The sequence below is a fragment of the Mastigoproctus giganteus genome, chromosome 9 (genome assembly GCF_048544385.1).
Source record: "Mastigoproctus giganteus isolate SK-2022 chromosome 9, ASM4854438v1, whole genome shotgun sequence".
NCBI classification, from domain to species: Eukaryota; Metazoa; Arthropoda; class Arachnida; order Uropygi; family Thelyphonidae; genus Mastigoproctus; species Mastigoproctus giganteus.
Window position 1 is genome coordinate 174,741,361 of NC_143583.1, and position 17,731 is coordinate 174,759,091.

General features: G+C 35.9%; 1 protein-coding gene across 3 annotated transcripts in view; it reads right to left on the reverse strand.

The window, feature by feature from the left end:
• The window catches only part of l(3)76BDm (trafficking protein particle complex subunit 8 homolog l(3)76BDm), a 582,307-nt gene that overhangs the window by 501,223 nt on the left and 63,353 nt on the right, over positions 1–17,731 (reverse strand). For all 3 annotated transcript variants that reach the window (XM_090380612.1, XM_090380611.1, XM_090380610.1), the window contains 3 exons: positions 7,463–7,631; positions 7,133–7,313; positions 453–534 (listed from right to left, as the gene is read on the reverse strand). In XM_090380612.1, the coding sequence (XP_090236738.1) occupies positions 453–534; positions 7,133–7,313; positions 7,463–7,631 (432 nt within the window). The remainder of the gene's footprint in view (positions 1–452; positions 535–7,132; positions 7,314–7,462; positions 7,632–17,731) is intronic.

Genomic DNA, 17,731 nt, shown 5'->3' on the forward strand with positions numbered 1-17,731 from the left:
TAATTCCAGTGACCTTACACTATTTTGAAGAAGTTATGCACATAATACAATAATAAGATTTAGTTTAACCCAGTAGAAGTCTCATGAAATCATATATACAAAATATGCCAATTTTGTAGTCCATTTTCACCAAGAGAAATTTTTTGAATTTTCAGTAGAGAAATTGTGACTGTTTGATTGTTTACTGGTTGTTTAAGGGTTTTAATGTGCATCAGAAAGAAATTGTAACAAAAACTTATCTGGGAATATACTGTGCATTACTCTAGAATCAGAAAAAAAAAAAATTTTCTCAGTGAATTCAGAGCAAAATAATATTGAAGGAGGGGGGGGGGGGGGCTTTAAAAATGATTATCCTCTTTTAGGTTATTTTATGCTCTGATTAAAACTATTTAGTAATGTCATATTTAATAATATGACATTGAGCAGAATTACAGAAATATTATAAGTCTTACCTACTTGTTCTTGATTTCCTTCTGTTGAATACTGAGACATATGTAAACTATCTTCAAAAGTTTTACTACCCAATATGCTTTCCTGGAAAATATAAGCAAGGAATATTTGTAATGCACAAAAATTATAGAACAAATTAAAACATTTAAATGGATAATTTAACTTCAGAAAATTTTATTTTTTCTTATAAATAATGAGTTTACAGTAGAATATTATGATCTAAGACGGCTTTTCAAAACATTTTTGGTCACAGAATCCTTTAGCAAACAATTTTTTCAAAAAAGAAACCCAATTTATTAAAAACAGTCTGCATACTCGAACAGATTTTTTCAAAAAATCCATAAAAAAATCACATAAGGAACCCTTTAACCTCCTTTCAGGAACACAGAACATACGAAAGCTGCTTATATAAGGGATCAATTACCAAATATATTATATATTTAATGACAAAAATAATTTTGATATCATATACTTGGATTTCAGGAAAACTTTTGTTACTGTTGCATGTGGAAGACTGCTGTACAAATTAGAGAAGTATGGCATTATGGGTAAGTTGCTACAATGGATAAAAGGATAGTTGAGTGTGGGACGACAGAGAGTGGTAATCAATGGACTACTGATCTTCGTGGACAAATGCTATTAGTCCACGAAGTATATTGTTGTGTTGTATATTTATCAATGATATTGATGAAGGTATATCAGGTTTAATGTCCACGTTTGCAGATGATACAAAGGTTGGCAGGTTTGTGTTAACAACAGTAAAGATGGTATGCTACTCCAACTGGATCTAGATAAGTTGGAAAAATGGGTTGAGAAGTGGCAACTGAAGTTTAACATTGACAAATGCAAAGTACTGCATATGGGGTAGCAATAACTGAAGAGAAATGTACCAACTGTGTGGTACTATATTCAGGGAAGTGGAAAGTGAAAAAGACCTGGGGGGTAATTGTGCAGTCAAATATAATGTTTGCTGAGCAGTGCAGATGGGCTGCCAAGGCAGGTCATGGAGTCTTGTCAATGATATATATATGAATTTTGTTAGCAGGGACAGGGAGATGATTATCTAGTTGTACAAGGCAATGGTCAGGCCACACCTAGAGTACTGTGTACAGGTCTGGAAGCCTCATTTTAGGAAGGATGTAGAGTTGTTAGAATGAATACAAAGAAGGGCAACAAGATTGGTGAGGAGAACAAAGGGGTGCTCAAGAAACAAAGGGGAACCAAGAAAGGCTTAAGTTCTGCAAATTTCAGCGCCTGGAGAATAGGCACCTGCAAGGTGATCTGATTGAGGTGTTTAAGGCCTTGAATGGGTTGATCAAGCTGAATGCTGATGGGATTCTTCCTCTTGCTCAGATTAAGAACCTGAGGGGGCACAGACTGTGGAAGTTGATAGCCTAAATAAATTTAAGGCTGAGCTGGACAGGCATTTGGAACGAATGGAGGGATGAAATGGGAGGTTTTTTTTTTTTTTTTTGGCTGATGCTGCATAAGCTTGCTTTCTTGCTCTGCACATACTGTATTACTGTTAATAAAAATGAAGTTCTAAGAGAAAGGCTTTGCAGAAAGGTTCTATGGCTAAAAATGATTAAAAAGCACTGTTCTAAAAAAAAATTTGACACCCACCCTTGACACTAATGGAGTAAGCCTGCCCAAGTGACTACATGCAAAATAGGACAGATATGTAAGTCTCTAGGAGTGTGGTTTTCAACCTTTTTTTAATAAAGTCACTCCTAAGTAATTTATTTTATTTTGAGGCACCCCTACTCAATTTTCTGCCTGTTAGATCCAAATCTCTCTCTCTGTATATATATATACAGGGTGTCTATAAATGGTGGAAACACTTTCAATAATTTATTGCACATGGAGTAAGAGAGATACCATTTACTTATTTATACCTTTTTATAATGAAATAAATACATAAATTTAAAAAAAAAATAAGTTTAAGTTAACTTAAACCCAAATTACGTGGCACCCCTGGAATGTTGTGGCACCCTGGTTGAAAACCACTGCTCTGGGAAGTACCATAGAGATTAGCAGCAGACCATACAGATCACTAAGAGAACATACAGAATTTCAGATTTTTAATTACCAGATGTAATATCAACAATTTTTTAATGTATACTACTGCAATCTAACCATTCAAATGTGGAGAGAATGTTGCTTTGAAGGAGGGGAGCAAAAATCACCTAAAATTTGGCTGAAAGTATTCTCATCATGACAGTCATGTCTATCATTATAAAGCTCTACATCAGGGGTGGCCAACGAGTCAATTGCAGATTTAATTTTGGTCAATCACGACGAATTTTAAATATACAGTCATCGCTCGATTTGTGCACCTTATGCAATGAAATTTTTGAGATGGTAGCTCGCGGCACATTTTGAAGGAAAAAAGTAGATCGCATCACAAATTAAGTTGGCCACTCCTGCTCTACATTATTTATTTCCTTTTAGTATCTTTTTTTCCCCTCCATTTGTATAAAAAGTGCTGGTGTGTACAGTATCAGATTGAACATTTCAGGCACTAGGCAAATTCACATTTATGACTTCATACTTCTAACATATCAAAATAATGATAACAATAATAATAATACCAATAAAATAAATAAGTCATGTTGAGGGAATGGACCATAATCTGCCATGCTGGTCCAGTGTGGGTTGGCAGATCGACCGTATTTAGCAATCAGGGGCTTGAATCCCAGTCTATTCAAAGAAAGTGTGCTACTGCACTCCCACTCCTGACCACTTGGTTACGGAGGCCAATAATAATACTAATAAAATACGATAAATAAAAAACAAAAATAAAATATATATACAGTGAAACTTCCCTTTAACGGACAGCCATGGGGAACGAAAATGTGTCCGTTAGAGAGAAGTGTCCGCTAATAAGAAGTCTGAGGGAGAAAGAAAAAAAAAGAAAGAAAAATCGTTAAACGTTTAATGTAAAATTAAATTAAAATATATACAGATTTTGAACAATATTTTTGTAAATAATATACAATTACATACACAAGAGATAAAGAAAAATCGTTAAACGTTTAATGTAAAATTAAATTAAATTATATACAGATTTTGCACAATATTTTTGTAAATAATATACATACAATTGTGCTATGCATATTATGACGTTATCTTAAGAAAAATACATACAGTAATCACTTATTTTCTTCTGCACCTTCTTCCAGCAGATAATTTTGTTTTCAACATTTGTTTGGAGTGAATAAACCATCGAAAAGTCCTTCAGTATCTTCTTCAGCGGCGAAAAACATTTTTAAACGATTGATTTGTATGAGCGCTTCTTCTATTTTCATCGGTGGTTCGTCATTAATATGTTCTTCGACAGAATGACCTCCTTCCATTTCTTCATCCTCATGAGGAACTTCTTGAAAAATATCGATGATAATGTCGTTGATATCTAGAGCACCATCTTCTGTAGTGAGGTTCGAGTCTATATCTTTGTAGCCAGGGTCACTTGTAGCTGAAATATCGTACATTATCAATAGATGAAGTTCTTGTTCTTCTTGGTGCTCCACATTGCTGTTCACAACTTCAATTTTTGCGTTTGAGAAGACAGACTTTACAAAACAGTTCACGACAGTTTGTTTTCTAATTGCATTTACTGAAGAGGAAATCCATTGAATCGCATCTAGGATGCTGATTTTCTTTGCAAGGTCACTTGCACATGTTACATCGTTCATGTTTGCAATGAGATGTCTTAAAACACGTTTTCTATAGTGAAGTTTAAAATTTTTTATTATCCCTTGATCCAAGGGCTGACAGTGCAGATGTGTTTGGTGGCAGAAAAACGATTTAGAAAATCCAGTTAAAAATAATAAATCAATTTTAAAATTTAGAGCCAATTATATAAGAATTTAACGATGCCCCCCCCCCCCTCGTATGGTGCCAATTCTAAATTACGTGAAATATCACAAATAGAGAGACTAAACTACCTACAATAAAATAAAAACCAAAATAACAAAAAAAGACTGACCATTATGCCTCATATCAATGGAGGACCACAAGGCCAATAATGGTCAGGGAATCACTGCATTTCAATTGTTAGACAAATTTTTTTTGTCTAATGATTTGTCTAACAATTGAAATAGCGGCGATTTGTCTAACGATTGAAATGCAGTGATTCCCTGACCATTATTGGCCTTGTGGTCCTCCGTTGATATGGGGCATAATGGTCAGTCTATTTTTGTTATTTTGGTTTTATTTTATTGTAGGTAGTTTAGTCTCTCTATTTGTGATATTTCATAATTTGGAATTGGCACCTTACGAGGGGGAGCCCCGTTAAATTATTATATAATTGGCTCTAAATTTTATAATTGATTTATTTTTAACTGGATTTTCTAAATTATTTGAAGATTTTCTGCTACAATTTTTAGTCTTATTACCTATTCTTCTCCCTCCCTGTTTATTAATCGTTATGTTTAATTTATTATTTTCGCTCAACAGTTTTGCCATACTACTGGCATTAGTTTTGATTTAATATCAGTTATACATTGGGCATTATGTTGAGGAATGTGCATTTCGCTGCCTCTAATGATGGCTTTATTTATTTTCTTTATTTTATTATTTTTTTTTTTTTTACTATTTTTCTTAATTGCTTCATTATTCTAATTTATGTAAATCAAATGGTAGTAGTGGGTTTGATATGCTAAAGCTGCGCTCATACTGCCATCTATATTATTTTATTTATTTGTCTCTATAAACTGGTTAAGCTTACATTGTGTCAGTGGTGTGGCTCTGCTCTGGAGTGCTAGTCTGTCTGTTCTAAGTTTTTATTTTTTGCTGCATAAGGACCACCATTATTCAAATTCCCTGCATTGACGATCGGGGGATCGGATGATGGACTGATCCTTCGATCGGTTTGCCTTTGTGGCAATTTGTCTAACGATTGAAATGCAGTGATTCCCTGACCATTATTGGTCTTTTGGTCCTCTAAATTTTAAAATTGATTATTATTTTTAAATGGATTTTCAAAATTATTTGGAGATTTTCTGCTACAATTTTTAGTCTTATGTTTAATCGTTATGTTTAATTTATTATTTTCGCTCAACAGTTTTGCCATGCTACTGACATTAGTTTTGATTTAATATCAGTTATACATTGGGCATCATGTGAAGAAATGTGCATTTTTCTGCCTCTAATGATAGCTTTATATTTATTTTCTTATTATATATATATATTTTTTACTATTTTTCTAAACTGCTTCATTATTCTAATATATATATATATATATATATATATATATCCAAATTATATAAGTTATAGTGTAGTGTAAATACCTCCATCGTTTGAAAATCGATGTAACCACTGGCCAACCGTACCTCCAGTATACATGAAAAATATAAAATATTAGGTTAAATAACAAAATAAGCCTTACATGGGAACCCATTTTGCAAGAGACTTTGTCGAGGGCTAAACCCCTACAAAATAAAATTCCATGTTAGACTGAGCCATCGGTTTCTGTTATCATCTGCCTGTATACCAAATCCAATATCCATAATAATGGATAAATCAACTAATTTAAAATTAGGTTATAGTAAATACTATAAATCAGTATAAATCTAGCCGTCCAAAAAGGGGTATGTCTAACCATAATTTGTAAGAATACAGGCTGGATGATATTTAGCCCGACCAATCGCTGCAACATTATAAGCACAACTGAGAAATTATTAATATTTGCTGAACAATTTGCAGAAAAAAGGCTAATTTAGCTAACTAAAGGCGAACGGAAAGCAGAGTAGTTAAAGCAATAGTACCTCACTCCCCCTCGAATTACTCTAATAGTTCGTGAGATATGAAAAATTAGGCAAGAGGATAGCTAAAAGTGAATTTCCTTTTCTGTTTCACTTTTAGCTATCCTCTTGCTTTTCCTTTTCTGTTTCACTTTTAGCTATCCTCTTGCTAATTTTTCATATCTCACGAACTATTAGAGTAATTCGAGGGGGAGTGAGGTACTATTGCTTTAACTACTCTGCTTTCCGTTCGCCTTTAGTTAGCTAAATTAGCCTTTTTTCTGCAAATTGTTCAGCAAATATTAATAATTTCTCAGTTGTGCTTATAATGTTGCAGCGATCGGTCGGGCTAAATATCATCCAGCCTGTATTCTTACAAATTATGGTTAGACATACCCCTTTTTTGGACGGCTAGATTTATACTGATTTATAGTATTTACTATAACCTAATTTTAAATTAGTTGATTTATCCATTATTATGGATATTGGATTTGGTATACAGGCAGATGATAACAGAAACCGATGGCTCAGTCTAACATGGAATTTTATTTTGTAGGGGTTTAGCCCTCGACAAAGTCTCTTGCAAAATGGGTTCCCATGTAAGGCTTATTTTGTTATTTAACCTAATATTTTATATTTTTCATGTATACTGGAGGTACGGTTGGCCAGTGGTTACATTGATTTTCAAACGATGGAGGTACTTACACTACACTATAACTTATATAATTTGGACATACCTAACGACCGATGTAATGTTCTATCGTTTGATGGCATTAATCGGTTAGTTCCATATGTAACACTTAATAATTTTATATATTTGTAACACTTAATAATTTTTTATATATATTTTACAATTTAACTCTGGAATATTTGGATTCTTTATATCTATATATATATATATATATATATATATACATATATATAAATAATATACTTACACTATTAGTGAGTGTTTTTGGAAGGAACTGACTCCACGGATCAGGCATGTTGGCACTTCCATTAGGTTCTCCTTGATCAGCAGCAGTTCTATCTGAATGCTGAGGGCCAGAATTGATTTGTAATAGGTGACAAGATGATGAACCATAAGAATTTTTCATTTGTTGATAGACAGTTTCAGCTCTAGTAAACAAAAAAAAAAAAAAAAAAAAAAAAAAAAAATCACTGTAAAACAAATGAATAAAACAGGGAAGGAAGAACACTTCCTATTGTAAAATAGAAGTGTAAATGCTTTTCAGATTGAATTTAATTGTTTACTAACTAGAACATACTTTGTAAGGTCTTCTTCAGAAACATCATGCAGAAGTACATAATATTTGAAGATATTTTGAAAAAACCACCTTGCTGTATTGCTTGAATTCTGCTGATGATTTTGTTGCTGTTGAATAAGGTCAACAAGCTGATTTAAAGGATCAGAATGACTTGAAACTACAAATATACCTGATTTTATGTTTAAGGAAACTATTCATTTGTAATCATTAAAAAAAAGGCTGGGAGAATTCCTCAATCTTAAAAGTTGCTACATGTCAAAAGAAATCTATCTGAATGTATTTATTAGTAACTGTATTCATTTATAAGTCTCTCACTCATATTCATTAATTAAAAGAATTAATTTGTGTCTCTCATTCTTGAATGAAACACAAATTAATTCTTTTACATTTCACGTTCTGAAATGTGCAAGGAATTATTCAACTCAAATTAATAAATAATTGCAGGTGCCACAGAAGTGCCAGATTTCCTTGATCTATCACAGCTTTAAATACCCACTCAGCCAATATACAAGCATAACCTATTTTGGTATCACCCATTCTCAGACAAGCCACCATTGTCAGTACAGTGGGCCTTGGATATGTGCTATTATTTGGTTCCTTAAAAGTGTGATGGATACAGAGCAACAGACCTGTGCCCCTTGATAACTGATTCCAGGGAAGTCAACTTGAGCAATAATCTCATTTTTTTTTTTTTTTTTTTATGCGAACCCCAAACATGAGAGGTATTAGAACCTATAGTACTTAGTACCGTGCTTGGGTTGGAGGTTGAGAAGACGAAAGAAGATATTTGTTGACATTGGACTTGAACTTCTGTAGATTGCAATTTTCAGGAAATACGTATGAAGGAAGGTTGTTCCAGAAAACGGCAGTTGAATGAATAAATGAGGAAGATGAAAAGTTGGTTCTGTGGGTTTGAAGTTGGACAGTAAATGGATGTTGGCTGGTGGCGGCACGTGTTCGGACTGTTTTGAAAGAGAGAGAGGGTATTATAGAAGCCAATTCAGAAGAACAGTGCCCATGGAAGTATCTATAGAAGAGGCATGCAGCAGAAACAGTACGTCTATGAGACAGCAAATGGAGAGACTCTGTTAGAGATGAATCATTAATTAACCTAACTGCCCTCTTCTGAACGAAATCGAGAAGCCTGAGAGAGGTTTTGAGGGCACCACCCCAGATGTGGGAACAATATTCCATGGCAGGGCGGATTTGCAATTTATACAGAGTGAGCAGCTGTTTGGAAGAAAAGTAACACCGAGAGAGAAAGAGAAAACCAAGTTTTTTAGATGCAGAGGAAGCAATATTTGTAATGTGCTTGTGCCAAGAGAGATTAGAAGTCAGGGTAATCCCCAAAAGAAATATATCATTTTGCCTAGAAGTCAGAGTGTCCCTATGATAAGAATAGGAGCAGAAGAATCCTTTTTGCGAGATATAAGACAAGACTGAGTTTTAGAAGGGTTGAAATCAACTAAGTTGTCTTTGCCCCACTGGAGAATTACCTGAAGATCGGCATTTAAGGAATTGGTAGCAGATTTTCGAGAAGTTGAAGCTGACTGAGCAGGACAAGGTTTCTCAAAATGGAAAGTGGAATGCAATGTGCTATCATCAGCAAAACTATGGATAGGATTGCCAGTCAATGGAAGAAGGTCATTAATATACAAGAGGAAAATAGTGGGGGAAAGAACTGAACCTTGGGGAACACCGGCATTAGTGGAGAAGTTAGAAGACAGAGAGCCATCTACCATCACCCTCAGTGAGCGATCAGAGAGAAAACTGGATAACCAATTACTAAAAACAGTTAGCAAACCATAAGATGGAAGCTTGTTTAGAAGACCTTTATGCCAAACACGATCAAAAGCCATTGAGATGTCAAGAGCAACTACTTGTGTTTCACCGAACCTTTCCATTGAATTAGTCCATAAATAGGTAACATAAGCCAGAATATCACCAGTGGATTGACACTGACGGAATCCAAACTGGCGATCGTTGATCAGACAGAAGGTTTCTAGGTAGTTTAAGAGTTGGCGGTTAATTGATTTCTCCATTACTTTAGAAAGAGTAGAAGTAATTGCAATGGGACGATAATTGGATGGGAGGGATTTGTCACCCTTTTTAGGAACTGGCTGGATATGAGCAAATTTCCAAGCAGAAGGAAAAACACCTTTGGAATAAGAAAGTGAAAAAATTTGGCAAAGAATAGGAGTAAGTTCAGGAGCACAGGTTTTGAGAATAAGTGGAGAAATACCATCAGGACCTGGAGCTTTCTTAGCATCAAGATTCATCAAAATCCTTCTGATATCCTTTTGACGGAAGACCACAGGAGGCATTGAATGGAGCATGTTGGGAATGGTGGGAGGTGTTTTACCAAGATCATTAATACATGAGCTGGAAGAAAAATGGGATGCTAGCAGGTCAGCTTTATCCTTGGCTGAAGTGACAACAGAACCATCTGGTTTGGACAGAGGTGGGAGCAGAGATGGGCAAAAGTTGCAGCCAATAGCTTTGGCAAGAGACCAGAATGCTCGGCTACCATTAGGGCAAGAAGCAAGTTTTCTACTCTTAGCCTGTTCAAACTCTAGTTTGGATTGATTAATAACTGCTTTACAATTGTTGCTAGCTTTGGTGTAGGCAGAAAATGAAACTGAAGAATTAGAAACAAGCCAGTTACGATATGCAACATTCTTCTCTTGAACAGCCTTAGCACATTTATTGGAAAACCAAGGTTTAGATAAAGGATGAGATTTTAAAGTGGAATGTGGGATAAAGGATTCCATTCCTGCAAGAATAATTTCACTGACACGATCTGAGGAAACGTTGACATCAGAAGTTTTGAAACAGTAATCCGACCAAGGAAAAAAAGAAAAGTCTCGCAGGTCATCCCATTTTGCATTCTTGTAATGTTAAACAACACAAGGTTGGGAATAGCCATGAGATAAAGGTTCCATTGGAGAAGAGTCAATCACCAAATTGTGATCTGAAGTGCCTAAAGGACCTCTCACTTCGACCATATACTTAGAAGGGTTGTTTGTGAGAAAAAGATCAAGCGTATTGGCTGTATGATTAGGATTGTCCGGTATTCTTGTAGTAAATGAACAATCTGTGCTAGGTCATTAGTAATTGCAAAAGTCTCAGCATCTCGACCTGCTGAGTCGGTGTGACTAGAAAACGGAAGCCAGCTGGAGTTGTGAACATCAAAATCACCAAGGAAAATTACCTCATTGTTAGGAAAGTTGGACTGGAGAAAGTCAAAGAGCTCCAAGTGATTAGTGGAGTTGGGAGAACGGTAGAGACAACAGATGAATTTGACACAATGAGGTAGAGAGATTTTAAGCCAGAGAAGATCAAAGAGAGGAGATTCCAAATTGCCAAGTCTCTGACAGGAAATATCAGAACGGACATATGCGCAAGTACCACCTTTGAGGCAAAAGGAATCATACAGCGAATAATTTGAGCATCTGAAATGAGCAGTAGTTGAATCAACCGATAACTGAGATTCTGTCAGAAAAAGTACATGGGGTTTGGCAGACTGCAAATGGAAATGGACATCGTTGAGATTAGAATTGAGACCATGTATATTTATGAAATGAATTAGGAAGTGCTTGGGAGGTTTAGATCTTTTCGCAGATAAGTTTGCTCTATTAGTTTGACAATTCATGGTGTATTCAATAGTAAGAAAAAGTGGGTGGGACATGCTGTATGAAGTAATGAAATTTTTGGATATGGCGTATACGTGGTAAGAATATACCCAGATCCTTGACATAATGTGGCTTCGACAATGCTCCCCGCATACACACTACTCGGACTCCCTCCAGTCACTATCTGGCAGAGTAGAGGTAGCAAGATTATACACTAGCTGATCCGGAAGCCTCCTAGAGAGTTACCAATAGGTTCGGTCCGGTGTACTAACTAGCGGCCAGCCTGCGAACACCGTTTTTGAGCTGTACCCTCGAAAAGTAAGGAATATTGGATCTCACCACGACGTTCATCATAACTTCAAAAGTCATCAATCATACTGCATGATGGAAGAGAAAGGGAAGGGTTGACCGGAACTAAACTCTACAGACTAAACATGGGTTGCACCACTTCAAGCCTCCAATAAGCAAAGTGGTGGTATTTCACCGGTTGATGAGTCATCTACCACCTAGTACTCCCTGGTAACATAGAGGGGCGGCGTTCCTCCATGTGGTGTGGTGTGGGCGCCACACCTCGACCTCTGCTTACATTGGTTCACACCTGGGTGGTCACCCACCATGTACTTGTGCATGGAAGTTATATCCAGGATTATTAACAGCCCCACCATCGTGAAGGTGCAAGCAGAGGATTTGGCTGTCACAGACCATCTGGACTTTGCCGAAATTGGGTCCACTTGACTTGAGTGTCACCCGAATATCAGTTCCATCAGCGTTTTAGATTCCCAGGTAGTAAGTACAGCTTGTCTGGCATATCTGGGAGAATGTCTGTGACAACCTCAAGGACTCGACTAGTTTTAAAACTAGTTTAATGTTAAATTTATCAAATCAAATATACAAATTCTTATTAATTTATTCCTCGAAGGTCAAATTGCTTCATACCAGGATCAGAAGTTGAGGGCTGCAGAATCCCAAAACAATCATCCTTCTTCTTGCAAAAGCAATTTAATGTTGATTGTTAGTCAGTCAGTCAGTCATGCAGGACTTCCTCATTGCAATGAACATTTATACAAATCAACCATCATTACTACAATGAAAATATCTCTGCTACCGGAATGCCAACCAAAGTTAACGGAAGATCTCTTTGCATCCAAGTATTCATGTAAATCTCTTTCATTGCCTTCAATGCTTGAAAAAAGTCTATCAGTGTTGAAAGTCAGTTTTTCTCTCTCTCTCTCTCATCACTAACTCTTCAAAAGCCTTGAATTCATCTCTCTCTCCCCTCATCACTAACTCTTCAAAAGCCTTCAATTCATCTATCTCTCTCTCTCTCTCTCCTCATCACTAACTCTTCAAAAGCCTTGAATTCATCTCTCTCTCTCTCTCTCTCTCTCTCTCTCTCTCTCTCTCTCTCTCTCTCTCCCCCTCATCACTAACTCTTCAAAAGCCTTGAATTCACTCAATTCACCTCAGCCTACTGAGTTCATCAGCATGTGTGCTGCTGCTAACAATTCTTCCTTTATCACAGGGCCCTAATTCCAAACTGAAAAACCTTGTGATAAGACTCAAAAAGGGGAAAAAAAAAAAAAAAAAAAACCTGCAAAACAAACAAAAAGTTAAAGTGGCAGGAATGCTTTGGCTCAGATAGCTGACTTGGACTTGATGCCTTTTTGCAGAGTCATCTGTTGTAGGATATAACACCCATCTCCAGAAGTTAAGCTAACAGGTCTGTAATTACTCAAAAAAAAAAAAAAAAAAAAAAAAGAAAAGAAAAAAGTCATTCGTTAATGGTGCTTAATAAAACATGCTTCTCAAAACTACTCAATCACTAGGTATACTTCTAAAGTGTGAATTGGGGATACATTTGCACATCTACAGACCACGGTGATTTCCCCCCCCACCCAAATCCAAAGATACTCTCATAATTATGGCTGAGGGTTTGCTATCTCCTTTGCTGGCTCCCTTAATATAATTGGATAAATCCCATCCATCTCAGGTGCCTTTATTATGTATAGCTTCAACAATTTCTTTTCCACTTTTCTCTCAGTTATCACAAAATTATTTAGCTCCCTGTTAAAGTCTGATAAACTTCTGGCATCCCCCCTCACTAAAGAATTCCTCGTGTGTGAATGTAGATGCAAAATACCTATTTAGCCTGTCAGCAACATGAGCAGGATCATCAACAGTTAAACCACTGACATCAAGTGAACCAATGTTATTCAGCCACATCCTTCTACTGTTAATATAAGTAAGTGGCTGAATAACAGTAGAAAGATGTGGCTGAATAACACCTTCTACTGTTAATATAAGTAAAGAAGTCTTTGCTGCTTTTCTAGGCATTCTTTGCCAGAGACTTCTCATAATCTGTTTGTGACTTGATTGCAGGCTAGTTTATATCTACAACAGGCTTCTGTATCACCTGATAATTTATATGCATCCCATACATTTTTTTCTCTGCCAAGTGTCTCATTATTTCATTCTGATATCCATTTATGTCTGTCTTGAAAAGTATTTCTTAGTTGGTATGAAAAGCCTACTAGCTTCAATGATTATTTCCCTGAATGCTTCCCATTTAGAATTTGTTGGTGATAACAACGTTAGCTGAGCCCACTGTACAGAATTTAAAACTGTCAGAGACCGCAGTAGTCTCCTTTATGAAAGCAACAATCCTTCCCTCACCCTTGATGATAGTTACATATTTTAACTAAATCCAACATTAATACACTGTGATCACTGCCACCTAGTGGGTCTTTTACCTGCAGATCTTTAATGCATGAAGAATTTCTGCTGATAATAGGTCAGGAGTACTGCTTCCTCTCTCTCTCTCTCTCTCTCTCTCTCTCTCTCTCTCTCTCTCTCTCTCTCTCTAACATGCTGCTCTAAAAAACAGTCACCCATTAAATCTACAAAAGTCTTGCTAGTGTGTGAGTGACTGCGAGTATGAGTAACCCACAAATTCCAGTCAAAATCTGGAAAGTTAAAATCCCCCATTATAAGACATTCTGATTTACTGGCCCACTCTATTCCTCTGTTAGTTGTTCACTGTACTCATCAGCCATTAGAACTATAATGCACTCCTACTTTCATTTATGTTTTCCCACTGCTCATGTCACACCAAACTGACTCAACCGTGCACTTGCCACCCATGCCAACTGGATGCAATGCTTTATATTTTATGTGCTTCTTAACTAAGATCATAACCCCACCCCTCTACAGTCCTGTCTGTCCTTTCCATATACATTGTAATTCTGCATCCCTTATATCTGCATGATGCCATATCACTGATATCCACTAGTGACTTGACCAGTACTTCAAATTCATCATATTTATTTACTAGCATGCATTGGTGTACATGCAAGTATACATGCACACGATATTGCTCTTAATTACTCTAACACAGGATAACTAAGAGTATTTCCTAATACATTTCCTTGTTCCATGATGACCCACAACAGGCCTTGAAATCCCTGGTACCTTGCTTAGTGGGCTAAGGCATGTTCCAATGAAAGCTTTGAAACAATCACTTTCCCTTCTGCTTCCAGGTATTGTAAATCTATTATTCTGTATATCCTCTCAAGCTACCAAGTTTTCCAACAAATATACTTGCACCATTTCTATTTAAGTGTAATGTGTTCCCATCAATGTAGAAGCAGTCTCTTCTGTTAACAAGAAAAGACCATGCTATGTAAAATTCTACCCTATGAGCCTTGCACAATCTCTCAAGGACCAAACTGAGTGACAAGGCTCCCATCTTGTACTCCCTGCCATTGTGTCTGGGTAGAATTGCAGACACTTTCATATTATTAGCATTAGTAGAGGTATACAATTCAAGAAAGCAAGCTTATATAGCATCAGACAAAAAAAAAAAAAAAAAAAAAAAAACCTCATTTCCCCCATCCATTATCTCCAAATATTAATCTAGTTCTGGCTCTTATTTAAGTTGTTGACCTCCAATACAACAGATGTAAGTTTGTTCGGACTAACAACCACCCACTGGCTAAAGGCAAATTTCTGCACATCTATTCTACAATTGTCTTTCCTTGATTTGAATTTATGTCCCCTCAGGTGAGTAAACTGAGCAAGAATCCCATCAGCATTGAGCTTGCTCAAACCATTCAAGGCCTTATACACCTCAATTAGATCACCTCGCAGGTGCCTAGTCTCCAGAAGCTGCAATTTGCATAACTTAGGACTTTCTTGGTAACAGCAATGCTTTGTTTCGTTCACAAATCTCATTGCCCTTCTCTGTACTCATTCCAGCAGCTCTACATCCTTCCTAAAATGAGGCCTCCAGATCTGTATGCAGTACTCAAGGTATGCAGTATGCAGTGGCTTGACCATTGCCTTATACCAGGGGATAATCACCTCCTAATTCCTGCTAGCAAAATTCCTGTATATCATTGACAAGACACCATAAGCTACTCTTGCAGCCTGTCTGCACAACTCAGAAAACTTCATATCTACCTGCAACAATTACCCCCAGGTCCTTTTCATTCTCCACTACCCTGAGTGTAGTACCACAGAGTTGATATGTTATTCTGGGATTAATGCTACCCATATGCAGTACTTTACATTTGTCAACGTTAAACTTCAGTTGCCATCTCTCAGCCCATCTGCTCAACTTTACCATATCCTGTTGCAGTAGCGTGCTATTATTACTGTCATTAACAACCCTGCCAACCTTTGTATCTTCTGCAAACTTAGACTTTATAACTCTGATACGCCATTAATATCATTGATAAATGCAGAAAACAACAATGGGTTCAACACCGAACCCTGGGGGATTCCACCAATAACATTAGTTCACAAAGAGCAGTGTCCATTGATTACCACTCTCTGTCTTCTCCCACTCAACCATCCTTTTATCCATTGTAGCAACTTGACCTTAATGCCATACTGCTCCAATTTGTACAGTAGTCTTCTGTGTGCCACAGTATCAAAAGCTTCCCTAAAATCCAAGTATATGATATCAAAATTATTTTTTATTTCTCCTATTCTTACACATGTCATTAGTGCCAATGCGTTCAACAATATCACCTTTTGTGACTTTAAAAGATGATATCTTCTCTACAACATTATCAACTTTTGCACCCTATATTATATTCCACTGGTGCTCCACCTACAATTCAAGAAAACCATTTTGATTTACGAAAATATATTTCAAGTTTTAAATATACAAAGTAAGAAAGTGCATTCTGTATGTCCAGCTGTATACAGGTGATAGACTTGAAATCAATTTTGCACAGCTCTGCAGTATGAAGAGCTGCATATAGCAGTTGGTTTTTGACAATATTGTGTTGTGCCAATGCCACCTAGTGCACCCATGCTGGAGAAAAACAATTATTCTAAAACTGGATAGTGGCTTATCGAATTAAATTTTTATTTTTATTTGAGGCTAAAGAATTGAGAGGCTATTTGTAGAAGATTTAATCAAAATGTCTGGAAAAAAAAAAAAAAAAAAGATATGCAATTCAGCAATTATTTAACAGAATATTACACTGTCAAAAATACAGTTGGCATTAGCTCTGTGGGCTTGCCTTAAGTATCGAAACAGAAAGGATAATTAATTCTCTTGATTCAGTATTTAATGGTAGTATTCTTCATTCACATCCAAATATATTTCTTTTCACAGAAGTAACCAAGAGACACATGAAACAAATATTCATTGTTTAGGCATATCTCAAGGATTCTCTGCAATGCACCAGTGTCATCTGTATTGTAGCATCTCTGCAGGGCCAGCTCAAGGGTATATGGCACCCCTAAGCCACAATGACTGATGCAAAGATGTTCATTTTTTAGAATGGTTAATTTTACATTTTATTCACTTACAAAAAGTAAATTATATGCAATATAACACTAAATTTAAAATGAAATTCTTCATAAAAACTTTTAATTCAAAAGTTTTTATGAAGAATAGAAAAAAGAAAAATCAAACTCTCAAGCACACAGTATACAAAACAAATAATGTCTAAAACATGTTAAAGCAGAACCTTGACAGTTAACAAAATTTGAATAAAATTTATTAAAACTTTTGACAATTAGACATTTAAAGCATAACTTTTCAAGCTCATATGGCCACAAAATTTATTATCATATCTTCCAAATCAAGCTCTTTCAACAAAATCTGTTCACAATTGAGAACATTGATAATCCATCCAATCTTTTCTGTTACTGTTGTCCTTGAATGTGTTTTTATTAATTTTAACTTTGAAAAATTTGTTTCCACCGTGATAGGTAGTGAATACATAGGTAGTGAAGACGTAAAATTTTTTTTCACAAAGAAATTCGAGGATTTTCACGAGTGATACTTCTTTACAAGGATAACAACATTGTATGTATCTTATTTCATGAACTAAATCTCTTCCCGAGATATCTTTTTCATTTTCATCTGTTAGAAGCATTTCCAACTCCATCCAATTTTTTAAAAGTTCATTGTCATCCATCTTCTTGCATATATTTATATTACATAATATATTGAAATTATCATTATATTTTGTCATTAAATCAAAACAATCCTTTAAAACATTTACTGCATTGTCTAGAATGTTAAGTTGCTGTCTTTTTTCAATTAGTTAGAAACCAAAAGCCCTGGAAAAATAAATGGTATGCATGCGATTTGGCTGTAACCTTGCCATGTATCCAA